At 47.1% G+C, this 18,747-nt stretch overlaps 3 protein-coding genes across 3 annotated transcripts; 1 reads left to right on the top strand and 2 right to left on the bottom strand.

Annotated features, from left to right (window-relative positions):
* Window positions 1-4,762: 4,762 nt before the first annotated feature.
* Window positions 4,763-5,149, bottom strand: LOC133933509 (histone H2A-like). The gene has a single exon (XM_062380640.1). It carries the CDS (start codon window positions 5,147-5,149, stop codon window positions 4,763-4,765), a length of 387 nt encoding a protein of 128 aa, XP_062236624.1.
* Window positions 5,150-5,449: 300 nt separating this feature from the next.
* LOC133933475 (histone H3) lies at window positions 5,450-5,860 on the top strand. The gene has a single exon (XM_062380606.1). It carries the CDS (start codon window positions 5,450-5,452, stop codon window positions 5,858-5,860), a length of 411 nt encoding a protein of 136 aa, XP_062236590.1.
* A 1,966-nt stretch (window positions 5,861-7,826) lies between these two features.
* On the bottom strand, window positions 7,827-8,713 carry LOC133933550 (histone H2B-like). The gene has a single exon (XM_062380683.1). The coding sequence runs from the start codon at window positions 8,711-8,713 to the stop codon at window positions 8,339-8,341; it is 375 nt and encodes a 124-aa protein (XP_062236667.1). The 3' UTR covers window positions 7,827-8,338.
* Window positions 8,714-18,747: the final 10,034 nt, after the last annotated feature.

Raw genomic sequence — 18,747 nt, 5'->3', positions numbered from 1 at the left:
CTTCATGACTTCAACATGAAGACAAATAAGTCCGCTACCTGCTTCCTCACTGTCAGCCTCCAGCACCGCTCACCCACTGAGTTTTTACTCGTTTATCAGTGAAGAGAAAACACAAGTGTCTGTGCGTTCACACTGTACACGGGAGCCACGGCTCGATTGAGTCTCCACGGTTCTCATGGTGTGTTCAAGTACCGCCTCCCGATCAGGACTCTTCATCAGTCCTGTAACTCACTCCGTTAGTTCGTCGTTGAGCTAAACGCAAAGAGAAAGATGGCAGAAGCCGCTCCAGCTCCAGCACCAGCCGCCGCCAAGGTTAAAGCGGCCAAGAAGAAGGTCGTGAAACCGAAGACCGCCGGCCCCAGCGTCAGTGAGCTCATCGTGAAGGCCGTGTCCGCGTCCAAGGAGCGCAGTGGCGCGTCCGTGTCCGCCCTCAAGAAGGCTCTGGCTGCCGGAGGCTACGATGTGGAGAAGAACAATTCCCGCGTCAACACCACCATCAAGAAGCTGGTTGTCAGCGGGACCCTGGTCCAGACCAAGGGAACCGGGGCCACTGGCTCGTTCAAGATGAGCAAGAAAGAGGCAGTGAAGAAGGCCGCTCCCAAAGCCAAGAAGCCCGCCGCCAAGAAACCCGCAGTGGCTAAAAAGCCCAAGTCGGCGGGAGCCATGAAGCCAGCAGCCGCTAAAAAGTCCCCGAAGAAGGCGGCTAAACCAGCAGCGGCCAAGAAGCCCACCAAGAGCCCCAAGAAAATGGCGAAGAGCCCCAAGAAAGTGGCGAAGACTCCCAAGAAGGTGACGAAGAGCCCCAAGAAGGTGGTGAAAAAGGCGCCTGCTGCCAAGAAGTCCCCCGCGAAGAAGGTCGCCAAACCCAAAGCGAAGAAGACAGCAGCCAAGAAGAAGTGAGCTGTCCTCACTGTGAAACATGTCCATCCTGGTAAAAGGCTCTTTTAAGAGCCACACACGTCTTTCCACAAAGAGCTGTTTCCTCATCATTCATCACCACTGTCCATAAATATGTAGAGACAGAGTTCTTAACTACAGGGAGTCTAGATAGATTGAGCAATATTAGATGTCATCTTACAATGTTCAGATTAAGAAGTTAGTAAATATAAAAACATCAAATATTATAAAACATGGCTTTAAACTCTGTGAAGGAGTAGCCTACTCCTACTTACACACATGCATCATGTAACATGATGTTCAGCAATATCGTCATTACTTCATATACCATACTTTTTAAACATTAGAAATATAATTAGGAAACAGACACTGATTATTCTGCACTTTGTGTAGATTTTTTGTTTTTTTATGAACACCAGAAGAATCTCAATCCTGTAATTCTGAATGCTGAGATGGCGAGCAGAACCCAGACCGTGGATGCAGTGTGGCCAACTGTATGATCCAGATTGAACCTGATCGTTTATCCAGAAGACATCAGACCCCAGTACTGCCCATCAGGTAGACAGGTAGTACTGAGTTTAGAGACATAAAGACCCGGACCAGAACGGAACCAGTGAATCTTCAAGCACACACTACACTGGGAACTGAATATATACACACACATTGAAAGGACAGTTATTTTATGAGAATACATCATTTATTGTGTTTGTATTATGTTATACTGTTTTATATTGTGATTGTTTGGTTGATTTTTTCAATAAATTGGTCATTTGTTCAACTAGTTCTTTGACATAAACTAGTACTCAATGATAATATATATATATATATATATATATATATATATATATATATATATATATATTATTGTTGATACTAGATACTAGAACCACTTATCTGGGTCTAGTATTAGAAAAAAGCACTAAATATCGACATCAATTCCTATATATATATATATATATATATATATATATATATGTATATAATATAAATAATAACAATAACAATAATAAACACATATTTCTTATAATTACCCTGATGGTAATAGGTTATTTCATCTCTTTTATATGTAAGTCAATCTTACGTGCTGTTCTTTCATATTTAGTCAATTGTACCTGTTGCTCCTTTATAAGTAAGTCAAATAATCAAATAGCCTATGGTATCAAAGGAGCCAATTACCTATGTGACATGACAGCATCATAGGATCAAATTATCTAAGGATATGATCTTTGAATTGATTTGAACAGTGTTAGGTAATATATATATTATATATAATTATCAATAATAACAATAATAAAACAAATATTTCACATATATCACTCTCACTCCTCCTTTTCTTACTATAGCAGCTCCCCTCATGTTCCCATCTCCATTGTTTGTATACACATCTCCCATCTATTCATTCTGCACTTCTCTCATTTGGATTTCAAATCACTGTGTTCCTTGTAAACATATGTCATAATTACTCATCCTATATATCTGATGTATTTTGTTTTTCAGCCCCCTGGTATTTAATGAAATTAGTGTTAGCATTATTAGTATTCTTGTTTTCAATCTTTATTCTTACTCTTACTTTTCTTATTCATCCTCATTTGCCTCTCTGTGTTCTGTCTTTTCCTTATTGGTGTTACTTTTTCCATTAATTCCATGTCTGTTTCAGATCCTGGCGACATAGACGTTGCCTAGGGATGTTCAGCGATATCGCCATTACTTTATATACCATACTTTTTAAAGAGTCTGCCTTAGTTGTTATATTTATCGTTTTACCTCGTGTCTTTCCTTGCTAAATAGAAAAGTGACAGCTGCTTAGAAAAATGACAATTCCAGCCTCACATCATGTAACCATACTGTGCTGTAGTAACCTCAGGCAGCCAACAGATGGAGCTGCTCTCCAAATGATGTGAACCTGAGTAAAGTCCACTACCAGAAGAACTCTCTTCCATGTTCTGTCCGAAGCTTTGTTTTCCAGTAGCTCAGCTTCTCCTGCTTTATTGCAGCTACTTGTTTGAGTCATAGAAATGAGCTCTGTAGCTGCATCAACTTGATCAGTGTCTGTCATTAAACTAAAGTATTGGTGAACTGTCATCAGACACTGCAACACCAACAGAGGGAAAGTCACAAAGTTACATTTACTAACAGGGAGTAGAGAGTTTTTCCAGGTGATGTTTTGCTCAGCTTTATGATTTAAACACCAAGTAAATGTTTCAGCTTATAATTAAAATATACTATCTCAAGACCAACATTACAACCTTCGCTCACCTGATGAGGCCACAGCTATTTGAGGTCACTGAAGAAGACTCTGAGACGTCGTCGAAAGCTCAGCAAACAAGTGGAGGTCTTGGTTGAACTGATCCAGAGTCCTGCTCCTCTGGGGAAAAAGAGTAAACTTCAGTGCTCAACACGTTTATTGAGGAATCCAAACCATTCAGATGGTGACAGAGCTCCATGCACTGTCACACCAGAAGAATCACAGGAGAAAATGTATACAATAATAATAATGATGGCTGAGTTCCATTTAGCTGCTCCACTTCAATGGTCCTGGTGTTGTGAATGCTGGATAACTGTCATGTGTACTGGGGCACTTTAATACAACAGAGGACCTGGTCAATGTTTTGAATGAAAACCTGTCTCATGTGAAACACGTCTATAATCCCACAAGTGACCGGACACACAGCACCTAACTTTTAAAAGCAGATTTTACAGATTAAGCAAAGGTACCAGAGTGATTGTTTCTGACTACATTACTATCTTATGATAGTTTGTAAGATGTTTAACCAATAGCTCTCTTTACTTCTCACCCTATATTTGCAGAATGACAAATGTAAAGAGCGTTAAAATTGCATTAAATCTGTTCTACCCACACTAGTTTATATTTCATTGGGAAGATAGTATGTGTTGTTTTTGCATTCATACCGTCCATCATGAGAGATGTATGCCATGGATCCATGAACCTTAGACGTACTGAAATTTGAAGTGTGTATCTTTTATATTTAAACTTCCATATGAGTGATGGTTTCCTCACCAGGTGACACAAACATCTGACACAGAATGAACCATACCAATGAATACATATTGAATGCTAGTGGCCTGCAGAGGGTGGTGAAAACTGCCCAACACATCACTGGTTCCTCACTCCCCACCATTGAGGCTGTCCAGAGCAAGAGATGTCTGCGAGGGCTCGCAGCATTGTCAAGGGCAGCTCACAACCCAGCCACAGACTGTTTGCCCACCTCCCTTCTGGGAGACGCTACAGGGTCCTCCGTTCCCGGACCAGCAGGTCCAGGAACAGCTTCATCCCTGTGGCTGTCACCCTGCTAAACTCTGCACCACAGTAAAAGCAGCTGCCCCGCACCACACACAGCTCCTCCAGTGACTATACTTCCCTCCTCCACCCTGGCTTGGACTGCCACCCACCGTCCTCCAACCATTAAACATTTGCACTAGACTGCTACTTATTTTTTTTGTTTACTACTGTATAATCCCACCAATAGTGTATTCATATTCATATATATTGATCTTGCTCATAATATATTCATCGTTCTTATATAATAAAATACCTCTTAATACTGCTCTATTCCATATATATTTATTACTGTACATATCTTATGTATTTACAAATTTGACATCACATTTTCCGTTTTTTTTTAAATTTGCACATTACTCTGCACTTTTACTGCCTTTATTGCACTTCTGGTTATATATAAGCACTTCTACTGTGCAATGAGATTAAAGTTGAATCTAATATAATCTAAAAATGACTTGTGCGTGTGCTTTAAATTGATGGGTGATATGAGGAGTTTTGTTCTTCAGAGGTGAGTGTGTGGCTCTTAAAAGAGCCTTTGTGTCGTTGGTTTCCAGCAGCTTTGCTTTACTTGGACTTGGGGGCCTTCTCGGTCTTCTTGGGCAGAAGAACAGCCTGGATGTTGGGCAGCACGCCGCCCTGAGCGATGGTCACTCCGCCCAGGAGTTTGTTGAGCTCCTCGTCGTTGCGGACGGCCAGCTGCAGGTGGCGGGGGATGATACGGCTCTTCTTGTTGTCGCGGGCGGCGTTTCCAGCCAGCTCCAGGATCTCAGCGGTGAGGTACTCCAGCACAGCCGCCAGGTAGACGGGGGCGCCGGCACCAACGCGATGTGCGTAGTTGCCTTTACGCAGCAGTCTGTGAACACGACCGACGGGGAACTGGAGCCCAGCGCGGGAAGAGCGAGTCTTTGCCTTCGCTCTGGCCTTTCCGCCGGTTTTGCCTCTGCCTGACATTATGGATGGAGATTGTTTCCTAACACACGTCAAAAGAAACTGCGGTGGAGAGCATGATCACTCCCCTATATATACGCGGATCGCGCGGGACGGTTCATGCCAGACCAACCAGAATAGAAGCCTCTAGCAGAGCAGCGGGGGATGGTCGACACTTTTGTCGAACAAGCAGACAGTACCCGAGGAGGAGCCTATCCCCGATCTGAAGCAGCGTCACCAATTCAGGGCTGGCTTCGCGGTTTAAAAGCAGAGTGTCTCTCTACAGCTTCACTCTTTCTCCCGATCGCAGAGAAAAGCAACAAAATGGCAAGAACCAAGCAGACCGCCCGTAAATCCACCGGAGGCAAAGCCCCCAGGAAGCAGCTGGCCACCAAGGCTGCGCGTAAGAGCGCCCCGGCCACCGGCGGCGTGAAGAAGCCTCACCGTTACAGGCCCGGCACCGTGGCTCTGAGAGAGATCCGTCGCTACCAGAAATCGACGGAGCTGCTGATCCGCAAGCTGCCCTTCCAGCGCCTGGTGAGAGAAATCGCTCAGGACTTCAAGACCGACCTGCGCTTCCAGAGCTCCGCTGTCATGGCTCTGCAGGAGGCCAGCGAGGCCTACCTGGTCGGCCTGTTTGAGGACACCAACCTGTGCGCCATCCACGCCAAGAGGGTTACCATCATGCCCAAGGACATCCAGCTGGCCCGCCGCATCCGCGGAGAGAGAGCTTAAACTGCTGCTGCTCCACTGACCATAACAACGGCTCTTTTAAGAGCCACTTCACTGTACTCAAGACAAAACTCCTTTGTTGCCCTGCTCGTTATAGACCGTTAATACATATAATACACTAAAGAATTGACTTCAGAGTTCAAAGTTCATATCACCATTGAAGTATAATAAATGAATTACTTTCTGTAAAGTAACTAAAGTATGTTAAAGGATATCTTTCAACAGATTTAAATATGTATCTATTCTAGTTTTACAACATTAACTGAACAGCAAAAAGAGAGTAGCATTTCATAATACTACATGAAGACAAGTTTACAGTAAAATATTTGTTACATTATTAGCTCTGCAAATAATACACGTTGGAAAGTATGCAAGCTAAGACCTGGCCTGCTATAAATCTAATCATTAATATTGCTACTTCACTTCACCTTAATCCAAACCATGGTCAGAGCTGCAATGAAATAAAGTATTTATTTGAAATGAGATGACCTAGCCTTTTCTGAGAAACCGATCTACTCGGTACAAACATTTATTAAACAGCACAAGTTATTTAAAATGTTGTCCCTGGTAAAACACTCCAACTGTTTGGAAAGACAAACGTCCCCCAGGGATTGGAGCTCATATACACAGCCGTGAACATAATTGTTAAGATTAAGATTCATTTATTTACTAGTCCCAAACACATGCTCAGACATACAAAGGCACACTCATGCAGGTAGGGAAATTTAATCTTTGCCCTTGACAGAGCACTGAGTGAACATGTGTGGCGCTCGGGGAGCAGATGTTGGGGGAGTAAGGTGCCTTTGTTAAGGGGCACTAGACAGGGTAGGGAGACTCTTGGATTTTTGGACAGATCAATCCAGGTGCGTCTTTTTGTTGTCTCTCCGTGGAGTCGACCCAGAGACCTTCTCTGCCCATAATCCAAGTTTCTGCCACTAGACCACCGCCTCTCCCCGTTGTAACAGTTGCAGTACAGTCATTCATCAACAGGACATTTATACCCCACTGATATAGACTCGGAGGGAAAAGATGAAGTACTACTGAATGCTGTAAAGACATGTCACTAGTATCAGGCTGCTATCCTCTCACTGCAATTACATTCGCATTGATGCATCTTACAAACAGAAACATTGATTTCCAAGGAAACCATATCATTGTCCTTTCCCCACTCATTTCTCTCCTAAAAAAGTTCAAAAGCACCACAGCTCCACCAAAACCCGTTTCCCAGCTGCTTCAAATGTTTGTTCAGAAAAACTGGGTGAAAAAAAGCACCTACTGATGATCCCTTCGTAATAAGATCAAGTAATTGTGCAGGCAGCAAACACTCTGCTGAAGGCCGAGGCTCCTGGTGAAGTTGAGCCAGACTTCCTATCAGAGTCAATATTCACTTCAAGCAAGGATTAAATTAATATTGTGGCACATTTCTCTCATTTCACGCAAAAAGTCAACAGGTTGTATCATTTAGTTTGTAGAATATGTTTTTTGCTTTACTGGAATATGCTTTGTCTCTGCTGTCTGATGTAGTAAATACCAACTTTGGCTTTTCACATTAACACTAGGAGAGATGTTTGTGTATTTTATTTTCATCATTATTTGTATAAAATAATCATTAAAACATGAAAAATGTTTTTGAAAAAACTATTTGTCTGGTGAGTGTTAGATCTCAGTCAACCTGTCCATGTGTTACCAAACAAATATTCATATTAAAAATGAAGGCTTTAGTGTCAACAAACACACTGTTTCCAGAATGTACACACTTGTGAAGTATTTGAAAGTGTTTTTGTAGATTGCTGTGGGTAAATAGTAGCATGTCAAAATATTATTTTAACCATTCAAAAATACCTTATTAATGTAGTACTTCATGAAAAACTTGAAATTTACCATTAAATTGCATTTTTTTCTGTCATCATTTATTTAAAATTATACTTATTACAATTTGAGGATAACAGGAGGGCTAAGGGAGAAAAAATATTTGTTTGACCACTGTTTTACACTCAATACTCACAGAGTAGTAAGCACACAAGGTATATTTGTCAAGATTGATAATACTGTAAACTACTTTAGAGAATGAATTCCTCTGACCTTCAGGTCACAGCCATGTCTCGGCAACCACACATGACTGTGTTGTTCCTCAATGTCCTCTGACTTTGAGGAACAATGACTTCATACGCTTCTTTAACTATTCCAATTATAACCACCAGGGGGGAAAAAGCACCTCATGAACAACCCAGATCACTGATTTGAGAAAGGACAACACGCCCTGCAGTGGAAAACTGCAATTGGATTTAAAAACAATTATTTTCAAATGTAGAGATTATGCAGGATATCTCTCTTCAATTGTATTAACAATGTTATATTATCAGTTAAAAGTGGCTGTTTAAATATTGATGGACATCTCGGTAGAGTCAGGACAGTTTGTCTCTATAGAGAAAGTGTGTGGCTCTTAAAAGAGCCGTTGGTTTGAGGTCTCCGCAGAGTGGTTTACTTGGAACTGGTGTATTTGGTCACGGCCTTGGTGCCCTCAGACACGGCGTGTTTAGCCAGCTCCCCGGGCAGCAGCAGGCGGACGGCGGTCTGAATCTCCCTGGAGGTGATGGTGGAGCGCTTGTTGTAATGAGCCAGACGAGAGGCCTCACCGGCGATGCGCTCGAAGATGTCGCTCACGAAGGAGTTCATGATGCCCATGGCCTTGGAGGAGATCCCAGTGTCGGGGTGGACCTGCTTCAGCACCTTGTACACGTAGATGGCGTAGCTCTCCTTCCTGGACTTTCTCCTCTTCTTTCCACCCTTACCGGGGGCCTTCGCCACCGCTTTCTTGGAGCCCTTCTTGGGCGCGGGCTTCGCTACGTCAGGCATTGTCACGAGATTTTTTCGTTCAAATGAATACAGACGTTGCTGGCCAGGCTGTATTTGAACATATCACATGTAAATCATTGTGTGCCGTTCCCTCTCTGTCATTGGCTGAATGTGGAGTGCCAGTGTAACAGCACGGGGGAGTGTCTCCATGTTCATGAGGCCATTATTCTGCTGCCGACAGAGGTTGAACTGTTCAGCTCAACTGGAACATTTGGGGTGTTGAGAACTTTAAGATGTCCCTGAAACTTATTAGGATTTATGTTAGTATCACATAAGTATCATTAAAAACAATCTAAACCAAAGCAACCTGATAAATGCACAGCTCTAAATGATAGAATATGTGGGAAATATGTAGCCCTGACACGGTGACTTTTGGTGACTTTTGGTCTAATGGTCACAGTGAAACACACAGTCAGTTCAACTTCAGGTTCATCGACCTGTCCATTTAGGAAGCCCAAGTGATTGTGAATGAATTTCACCGGTTTTGGTGCAAATGAAAGTGACAATAAGTGCAATAAAGAGGCAAAGGCAAGACCACAACAGAAAGGGAACAGTTTTATCCGTGCTGGCCATTGACATTGGCTCTCTCCTCATCCTTCCCGACTGAATCTTCTGAAGTTCTCTTTCTTAGCATTCGTTTCGATGTCTCACTATGGGATACGCCCCTCGCGCGTATTCACAGAAGCACTTATTCCAATTCGCCAGCCCTGATAGGCTGGCAGTCGTGACGTCCGCGTCAAGGTGCCGCACCTTAAATAAGGTGGACGCGGCGTCACACGTCATTCAAACACCTCTTCTCGCTTCACGAACAAGCAATTTTCTAATCGGCGTTGATGCTAACTAGCTGCTGTCCACAGACCGGAGCTAACACCTCCATCGCCGGACGCTAGTGGAATTAACGTCGATGCGACTGCCTTCACCATAGGTAGTTGCTTCTATTTGATTAGCTTAACGGCACCGGGAGCCTGCGGTCACCACACTGCCTGCCACCGGAGCTAGCTAAAAGCGACCATCACTCCAGATAATTCGCTCCCCTTTAGCACACCAAGCTAAATGGATCAAGCTGCAAAGCTTCCTTCCACCTCGCAACCAGGCGATGCCCATCGCCTGTGCACCTGTGGAAATAAAATATCGAGCATGGACACTCACCAGGTCTGCTCCGCGTGTCTCGGGCTGGAACATGCCCGCGCCGCTGTCAGCAACGCGAGCTCGTGCGCCGACTGCGCCCGCTTCACAGCGAAGAGTCTCCGCCGACGACTAGCACGCCAAGCTAGCGTCTCTGAGAGGGACCCTATCCTTTCCAGTGCCACTACCGAGGAACCCCAACCCGGTGTGGACGAGGAGGATCCCGAATCAGAGATTCGGCGCTGGGGCTCCACGCTGGATTTGCTTGACCCGTATACCCCGCTCCCTGAGGGGAGCGGGGTATACGCGTGGCCACTTATCTGGACGACTGGCTGCTGCTGGCGCGCTCAGAGCAAGAGGCTGCGGCGCACACGAGCATTGTACTGACTCACCTGGCCGATCTCGGTTTTGTGGTGAACAGGGAAAAGAGTGTGTTAACGCCGAGACAGGAAATTGCCTTTCTGGGTCTCACGTTAAATTCACTGACCTACACGGCTCGCCTGTCAGCCGAGAGAGTGCGCACTTTCAGGTCCACTCTCTCTCATTTTGCCATAACACGTCGGGTCACATACGGACTGTGCCTCAGGTTATTGGGACTGATGGCCTCAACAATATTGGTGGTGAGGCTGGGCAGGCTGTACATGAGAGATTTTCAGCGCTGGGTGGCTTCTCTCAGACTGGATCCTGCGCGCCACAGACGCCGCAGTGTAACGGCTTGCGCGTCCTGCGTCCTCGCGCTGCTACCATGGCAACGCCCGTCTATGTTGACAGCGGGGGTGAGCATGGGCGCAATATCTGCCAGAAAAGTGATCACAACGGACGCCAGTCTGTCAGGCTGGGGCGGTGTGTTCGAGGGCAGATCCGCGAATGGGATGTGGAGCACAGATCTCAAACATGCCCATATAAATTATCTGGAGTTGATGGCAGTGTTTCTGACGCTGAAACATTTTCTGCCGTTCCTCCAGGGACATCATGTGTTAGTGAGGACGGACAATACGACCACGGTGGCGTATATCAATCGTCAGGGGGGTCTACGTTCTCTACAGTTACACACTCTTGCACGCAGACTGATATTGTGGAGCGAGGAGCATTGGGGATTGTCTGGTGTCGGACGGTGACGACGAGGATTATGAATCCTGCTTTGTCCCACCTTCACAGGCTCTCAGCTCTCCAAGCCCTGCAAAGGGCTCGGTTGGGACGATTACGCCCCGGCCCAGTGGCGATATGCACGATGTGTGTAAACGCGCCACAGAGAGACTGAAGATTCCATGGCCCGCGGTCGTGGCGGAGGCCCCAAGGTCCCGCTACGAGGGGAAGAAATTACCCCAAGCAAAGAGGGCTGCGAGACAACTTCTCCCGGTGTTCCCGGAACTCCTGGAGGAAGTTACCGCCTCATGGAAACATAACCCTTACTCCAGCAAAACCACCATTCAAGGTGCGTCTTCCTTGGATATTGAGGGAATGGATAAGCATGCCATGGCCCGCATGCCTCCCATGGAGCCCCTGGTGGCAGCACACCTTCATCCACGGCTGTCAGCTGCCTCATCCAGGGCCCCCACACTTCCCACGAAAGCCGATCGCTTCCAATCTGCCATGACTGAGCGAGCTTATAAAGCAGCGGCTTTGACGGTGAGGGCTCTCAACGTCACCTCCATGTTGTCAGCTTACCAAGCGGAGCTTTTTGACGACATAGCCGACATGCCCGAAAGTTCCGCGTGGGACGAGATCACCACAATCGCGGATATCTGCCTACGCGTACAGCGATGCGCTGTACAGGCGGCAGGGAAGTGCATGTCGGTGTTGGTGTTACAAGAGAGGACGAGATGGCTGAATCTGACCAATCTGTCTGATAGAGAAAAGGAGGACATCCTGGACATGCCTATTGTCCCCGAGGGTGTCTTCGGCTCCGCCCTCGCCTCAATGCAAAAGCGCTGTGAGGCGAAGAAAAAGGAGGATGAGGCGCTACAGCTCTGCCTTCCGAGGAAAGCACCTGCCGCGGCGCCTCCGCCCCCCCGGCAGACTTTCGCTCAGGTTGCCTCTAGGAGCGCCGCTCCTGCTTTCCGCATCCCGAAGCGCCCCAGGGCTCAACCGGGTGCGAACACCAACGGCCCCCCGGAAACGAAGCCCGCTTGGCCGAGAAAGCCCTTCTATTCCCCGTCAACCCAGGCTGCTCAACCGGGTCCGTCGACCAGTCAGCAGGCCAGGCGGAAGAAGAAGGCAACTTAGCGGTCAACCCCACCGCGAGCGGAGCTGCCACCCGTTCCCTGTTCACTGGCAGCCCAGCTATCACGTGTGTTAGGGGAGAAATTACCCAGTGCCACCCATCCCTCTCGGCGACGCGTGGGCCCAGAGCTCAGTTCGTGCGTCCCAGTAAAGAGGCGAAGAGACATGTTTCAGATGCGGGATTGTTCAACGCCACATCAATGTCTCACAAGCACGCACACAGGGTTTGTGTTAATAAAAGGTTTTCCACTGACGTATCCAGGCTCACAGCCAAGGGTGCAGGGTTGCAAAATCATAAAAACACAAAAACAAAACCAACGAAACACAGAGGTGCAGAGCACACTGTTGTTCCCCATAACACCACAAGGGGGAAGCAGCGTCCCACCTGTGGTGAAACATCCCGTTCCGCTCGCTCCGAGCCTATCAGACAGCGCATGCGCAGTGATACTCGGAAGTGCGCAGCTGGTACGGGCCCCCAAAGATCGTCTGTGTCAGACAGAGCTTCACTCCCCCCTAACTTTGAGGCTAGAGAGTTGGAAAGCATGCACAGCGTCAGAATGGGTATTGAGAACACTGGCCAAAGGCTACAGGCTTCAATTCGCCACAATGCCCCCCCGTTTTCCCGGCCTCATCGCTTCCCGTGCGCAGGGAGAGTCGGCCCGGGTGTTACGGGAAGAAATATCAGCTCTATTAAACAAAAGAGCCATACGAATAGTGCCACACAGGCAGGGACTGGAGGGTTTCTATTCGAGGTATTTCCTGGTCCCAAAGAAAGGGGGGACCTCATTACGTCCCATCCTGGACCTTCGCATTTTGAACTCGTATCTCAGGAGATACAAGTTTCGCATGCTGACACACTCAACGCTGATACGTTTGATCCGACCGGGGGACTGGTTCACATCAATCGATCTGAAAGACGCGTATTTTCACATTCCCATTTATCCTCCGCACAGGAAATATCTGAGGTTCGCTTTTCAGGGCACAGTGTACGAGTATCTGGTACTCCCATTTGGCCTGTCACTGAGCCCGAGGGTGTTTGTGAAATGTGTCGACGCCGCTATAGCTCCCCTCAGGGAGCGGGGTATACGCGTGGCCACTTATCTGGACGACTGGCTGCTGCTGGCGCGCTCAGAGCAAGAGGCTGCGGCGCACACGAGCATTGTACTGACTCACCTGGCCGATCTCGGTTTTGTGGTGAAAAGGGAAAAGAGTGTGTTAACGCCGAGACAGGAAATTGCCTTTCTGGGTCTCACGTTAAATTCACTGACCTACACGGCTCGCCTGTCAGCCGAGAGAGTGCGCACTTTCAGGTCCACTCTCTCTCATTTTGCCATAACACGTCGGGTCACATACGGACTGTGCCTCAGGTTATTGGGACTGATGGCCTCAACAATATTGGTGGTGAGGCTGGGCAGGCTGTACATGAGAGATTTTCAGCGCTGGGTGGCTTCTCTCAGACTGGATCCTGCGCGCCACAGACGCCGCAGTGTAACGGCTTGCGCGTCCTGCGTCCTCGCGCTGCTACCATGGCAACGCCCGTCTATGTTGACAGCGGGGGTGAGCATGGGCGCAATATCTGCCAGAAAAGTGATCACAACGGACGCCAGTCTGTCAGGCTGGGGCGGTGTGTTCGAGGGCAGATCCGCGAATGGGATGTGGAGCACAGATCTCAAACATGCCCATATAAATTATCTGGAGTTGATGGCAGTGTTTCTGACGCTGAAACATTTTCTGCCGTTCCTCCAGGGACATCATGTGTTAGTGAGGACGGACAATACGACCACGGTGGCGTATATCAATCGTCAGGGGGGTCTACGTTCTCTACAGTTACACACTCTTGCACGCAGACTGATATTGTGGAGCGAGGAGCATCTCCTCTCAGTGAGAGCGACTCACGTTCCCGGAATTCAGAATGTGGGTGCGGACCTTTTGTCCAGGGGAAATCCTCTCTACGCGGAGTGGAAACTTCACCCGGCTGTAGTAGCTCAGATTTGGTCACATTTCGGCCGCGCAACAGTGGATCTGTTTGCGTCGAGGGGAAACACACAGTGCCCACTGTTCTTCTCCCTGCACGACCAGAGCGCACCGCTGGGGCTGGATGCGTTCGCTCACGAGTGGCCGCGCGTCCCGCTTTACGCTTTTCCACCTCTGGCTCTGATTCCCCCGACACTGCTCAGGGTGCGGGAGAATCGTCTGTCAGTAATTTTGATCGCTCCTCACTGGCCGTCCATGCACTGGCTGGCGGAAGTGAGACAGCTCCTCCACGGTCACCCATGGCCTCTCCCGCTGCGCAGGGACCTGCTCTCCCAGGCGCGCGGACAGATATTTCACCCTCACCCGGAGCGCCTCGCCCTGTGGGCTTGGCCAGTGAGTGGTTTAATCTGAGCCTGACTGGATTATCAAATAATGTTGTTAACACAATTCAGAATGCCAGAGCATCATCCACTAGGTCTCTTTATGCCTGTAAGTGGAGGTTGTTTGAGGATTGGTGTGCTAAGGCACAGGAAATCCCTTTTCAATGTCCAGTTGGTACAGTCCTGTCCTTCCTGCAGGACTTGATTGATCAAAAGAGGGCATTTTCTACTGTCAAAGTTTACTTGGCAGCTATTTCTGCTTGCCATGTTGGATTTGATGGAAAACCAGTGGGTCAACATCCTCTGGTTTGTCGTTTTATGAAGGGTGCACGGAGGTTGCTGCCCATCTCTAAGACTATGTCACCATCATGGGATCTAGCAGTGGTGCTTGGAGCCCTCTCTAGTCATCCTTTTGAACCATTGGATAACGTGGACATGAAAACGTTATCCTTGAAGGTGGCTCTGTTATTGGCTTTGGCTACAGCTAAACGTGTAAGTGATATTCACGCTTTGTCTGTAAATCCAGCATGTATGCGGTTCACCCCGGGGAACCTTGGGGTGACGCTGAGACCGAATCCTGCATTTGTTCCAAAGGTTGTTAAACCATGCTCCCCAGTGGAACTGTCAGCTTTTCAGCCACCTCCCTATGGTTCTGCAGAACAGCAGCGGTTACACATGCTGTGCCCTGTCCGTGCCTTACACACATATGTGGAAAGGACGAGGAGCTTTAGAAAAGGGGATCAGTTGTTTGTGTCCTGGGCTAAGCCCCACTGGGGCAAACCTGTCACCAAACAAAGACTTTCTCACTGGATAGTGGATGCCATTGCATTGGCCTACTCCAGCTCAGGCCTTCAGGTTCCGACTGGTTTACGGGCACATTCTACTAGAGGTCTCGCGACCTCTTGGGCCCTGTTCAAGGGAGTCTCTATCGAAGACATCTGCGCTGCAGCTAGCTGGTCTTCTCCCCTCACATTTGCGAGGTACTACAGGTTGGATGTCACATCCCCTGGCCTGACCCACGCTGTCTTGAGCGTGGGCTCCAATGTGGATCTCACTTTTAAGTGAGGGGGGGGGGGGCTGGTGGTCAGTCACCGAGATAAGCTTGTCTGGCAATACGGGAGTCTCAATATCCCATAGTGAGACATCGAAACGAATGCTAAGAAAGAGAACTTTAGGTTACTTTCGTAACCCCGGTTCTCTGAGTAGCATGAGTGAGATGTCTCACCAGACCGCCCTTCTTGCTACTGGGGTGAAGCGAGAAGAGGTGTGCTTGTTTTGAATGACGTGTGACGCCGCGTCCACCTTATTTAAGGTGCGGCACCTTGACGCAGACGTATCGACTGCCAGCCTATCAGGGCTGGCGAATTGGAATAAGTGCTTCTGTGAATACGCGCGAGGGGCGTATCCCATAGTGAGACATCTCACTCATGCTACTCAGAGAACCGGGGTTACGAAAGTAACCTAAAGTTTCGTGCTCTGCTAGTGTCCGTGTCACTACCTGTAGCATGAGGCGGTGCCTGAAGTCCTTTCAGGTAGCAGAGATAATCTAGCTCCTCCAGGATAGAACATCCAAACGTGCAGGAGCAAGAAGGTTTGTTGTGTGCCGTAGAAGAGCATCAACCCATCAGCAGAACCGGTATCGTCTCCTTTGTGCGTGGAACATATACAGGTGTAGCTGGCCACTGGGGAACCGCCCTGCCAAAGAAAAGAAGGGAAAAAGATGATTGTGATAAATTTGGCACGTGTTTATTATAATCGTCATTATTTGTAATTTATTAAATTAGACAAATTCTATAGAAACGTGGTCCTGCCTGCTGCCTCTGAATAGTATAGTCCAATTAGCTTCAACGTCACGACCTGTTTAATAGAGTACAGGGAGATTTCAGCCGGTTAAAAGTCGCCAACATCACTCTGATAGACTTTCATAATAACACGTTGTCTTTCAAAGTGCAGGCACTGCAATCCCAGACAGCACACACTCACAGAGGCCCTGGGGGCCCCACTTACTCGCTCAGAACAACACAGTGATACGTGAGGAGCGTTACCATGAACAATCTGGTAAGGGACTTTGTTGAAGAACAGTGGACACAACATCTGATTACACAACCAATCAAGTGCTGTGTTTTATTTGAGTGTATTGCAATCGTGTCTCCATTAGCCAGTGAGTAAGTCAATAGGTCAGTCAGTCAGGGTCCAGAAGGCTTCAGTGTAAGGCCCTTACCAAACTCCCGAGGTACGAGGGAACGTCAGTGTCTAACGGACGCTGTGGTGTGCACGTAGAGGACCACTCGTGTGTTCTTCATAGCAGCAAATGAAGATATGTGAATTTAGATATGCACTTAATGGCTGTGTGTCTGTGTGTATATATTTATGTGTGCGTTCGGATATGTGTGTGAGTGTCTGTGTATTCATGTTAATGTCTGTTTGTTAACCTATTTGGATTAAAATACAAGTCAGATAATGTAAGTAACATGATGAATTTATTTAACTTGGCCAACATTTCTTTTTTCTTGTCTCGCCACTCTCCCCACGTGCTTGACTGAAAGATGGAATGAGTAATGTCCACTTCACTTCCTTAAATTGTGGTCAGATTGTTGTTTATTTTATATTGATGCTGTTACAGGGGGTGACTTATTTTCACCTACGCCTCAACATCCGTTCAAAGCAACAAACTGGTGAGGTGCAGCACCTAATCAAACAGCTCTGTCCCTGGTCCTTTTTAATTACACTCTGATATTTAACTTAGTGTTCAACTGATCAAGTTGATGCAGCTACAGAGCTCATTTTCAAAACTCAGAACAGATCAGAATCTGCAATAAAACCGGAGAAGCTGAGCTACTGGAAAACAAAGCTTCTGACAGGACATGTAGGAGAGTTCAACTGGTAGTGGACGTTGTTCCAGTTCACATATCTGGAGAGCAGTTCTATCTGTTGGCTGCCTGGTGTTACTACAGTATATATACACACACATACATGTGTATAAAGAGATAACAGTTTAATATTAACTGTTTTTAAGGGTCACTTCTACGTTTAGAAATTAAAGAGAAATCTACGATTAGTAATTGTTATGTGATGTTTTGATATTAAATAACTTTGAAATCTTGACATTGTAAGACATCTACTCGGAGAACGACTTGTTGTTGAGCAGAGGATGTGAGCTCTCATTGACTCGGTGTGTGGCTCTTAAAAGAGCCGTTGTGTTGTTGAGCTGTTGGAAAGTGAGTTTATCCGCCGAAGCCGTAGAGAGTGCGGCCCTGTCTCTTCAGAGCATACACCACGTCCATGGCGGTGACGGTCTTCCTCTTGGCGTGCTCGGTGTAGGTGACAGCATCGCGGATCACGTTCTCCAGGAAAACCTTCAACACGCCGCGGGTCTCCTCGTAGATCAGACCGGAGATACGCTTCACTCCGCCACGGCGAGCCAGGCGGCGGATGGCGGGCTTGGTAATGCCCTGGATGTTATCACGGAGAACTTTGCGGTGACGCTTTGCGCCTCCTTTACCGAGCCCCTTTCCTCCCTTTCCTCGTCCAGACATCTTTCTTCAGTAAGATGAGATCTAGTCAATGCACTGCTACGCGGAAACACAGCTAGTCATAGCCAGAATGAGGACCTATTAGAAGACAGAGGCAGCCGTCTTCCTCCTCTGTGGATTCTCATGGCCGCTGATAAATACGTCTATGGTGCGCTAGCGCCTCCACAGGTGTGGATGTAGGACGGCAGATATTAAAGTCTGACACTTTCTCAGTTTTGTGTAGCAGTAGGACTGTAGCACGTTTCCATCCAGTAGGAATAGTGCCGGTGAAAAAGGCTTGGTTAGAAATAAGAGTATCATTAGGACTGATTGTGGTAGTACTTAGTCAAAGTATGAATATTGAGCAGCCTTGAATGAAAAACAATGGTCACACAAAGACTCAGCTCACAATGTCTCACTTAGCCCTCCTGTTAGCCTCACATTGAAATAGTTTATCCTTTGAGTCCTTTGGACCCCAGCTATTAAAACCCTCCATAACATTATTGGAATAAAAATTGTAACCTAAGTGACCAAGTATGTAACCAAGTATGGTTTGTGTGTTTGTTAACTACTTAAATAGCTTTTAATCTAAAACACAACCCCCAACCAAACGTGTTAGTGCAGTGTCCAGCAGTGTAAGCACTTGATGCTTATGTGGAACTGTTTTTGAAAGTGTTATGGACATTTATTATAAGTCCGGGCTGACAGTGTGACTATGTTCACCTTTCATTTTGCATCATTGGATACTGACCAGTTTTAAAAGCACCTCATGTATGCTTGAAAGTGTTGTTGATTACAATCTGACATTCTGCTGGATTCT

This window comes from Platichthys flesus, chromosome 22 (genome assembly GCF_949316205.1).
Source record: "Platichthys flesus chromosome 22, fPlaFle2.1, whole genome shotgun sequence".
Classification (NCBI taxonomy): domain Eukaryota; kingdom Metazoa; phylum Chordata; class Actinopteri; order Pleuronectiformes; family Pleuronectidae; genus Platichthys; species Platichthys flesus.
This window is presented reverse-complemented; position numbering and strand designations above follow the sequence as displayed.

Excerpts from the sequence above, each read along its gene's own strand:
- LOC133933475 (XM_062380606.1), top strand. The coding sequence starts at position 5,450 with ATGGCAAGAACCAAGCAGACCGCCCGTAAATCCACCGGAGGCAAAGCC.
- LOC133933550 (XM_062380683.1), bottom strand. The coding sequence starts at position 8,713 with ATGCCTGACGTAGCGAAGCCCGCGCCCAAGAAGGGCTCCAAGAAAGCG.
- LOC133933509 (XM_062380640.1), bottom strand. The coding sequence starts at position 5,149 with ATGTCAGGCAGAGGCAAAACCGGCGGAAAGGCCAGAGCGAAGGCAAAG.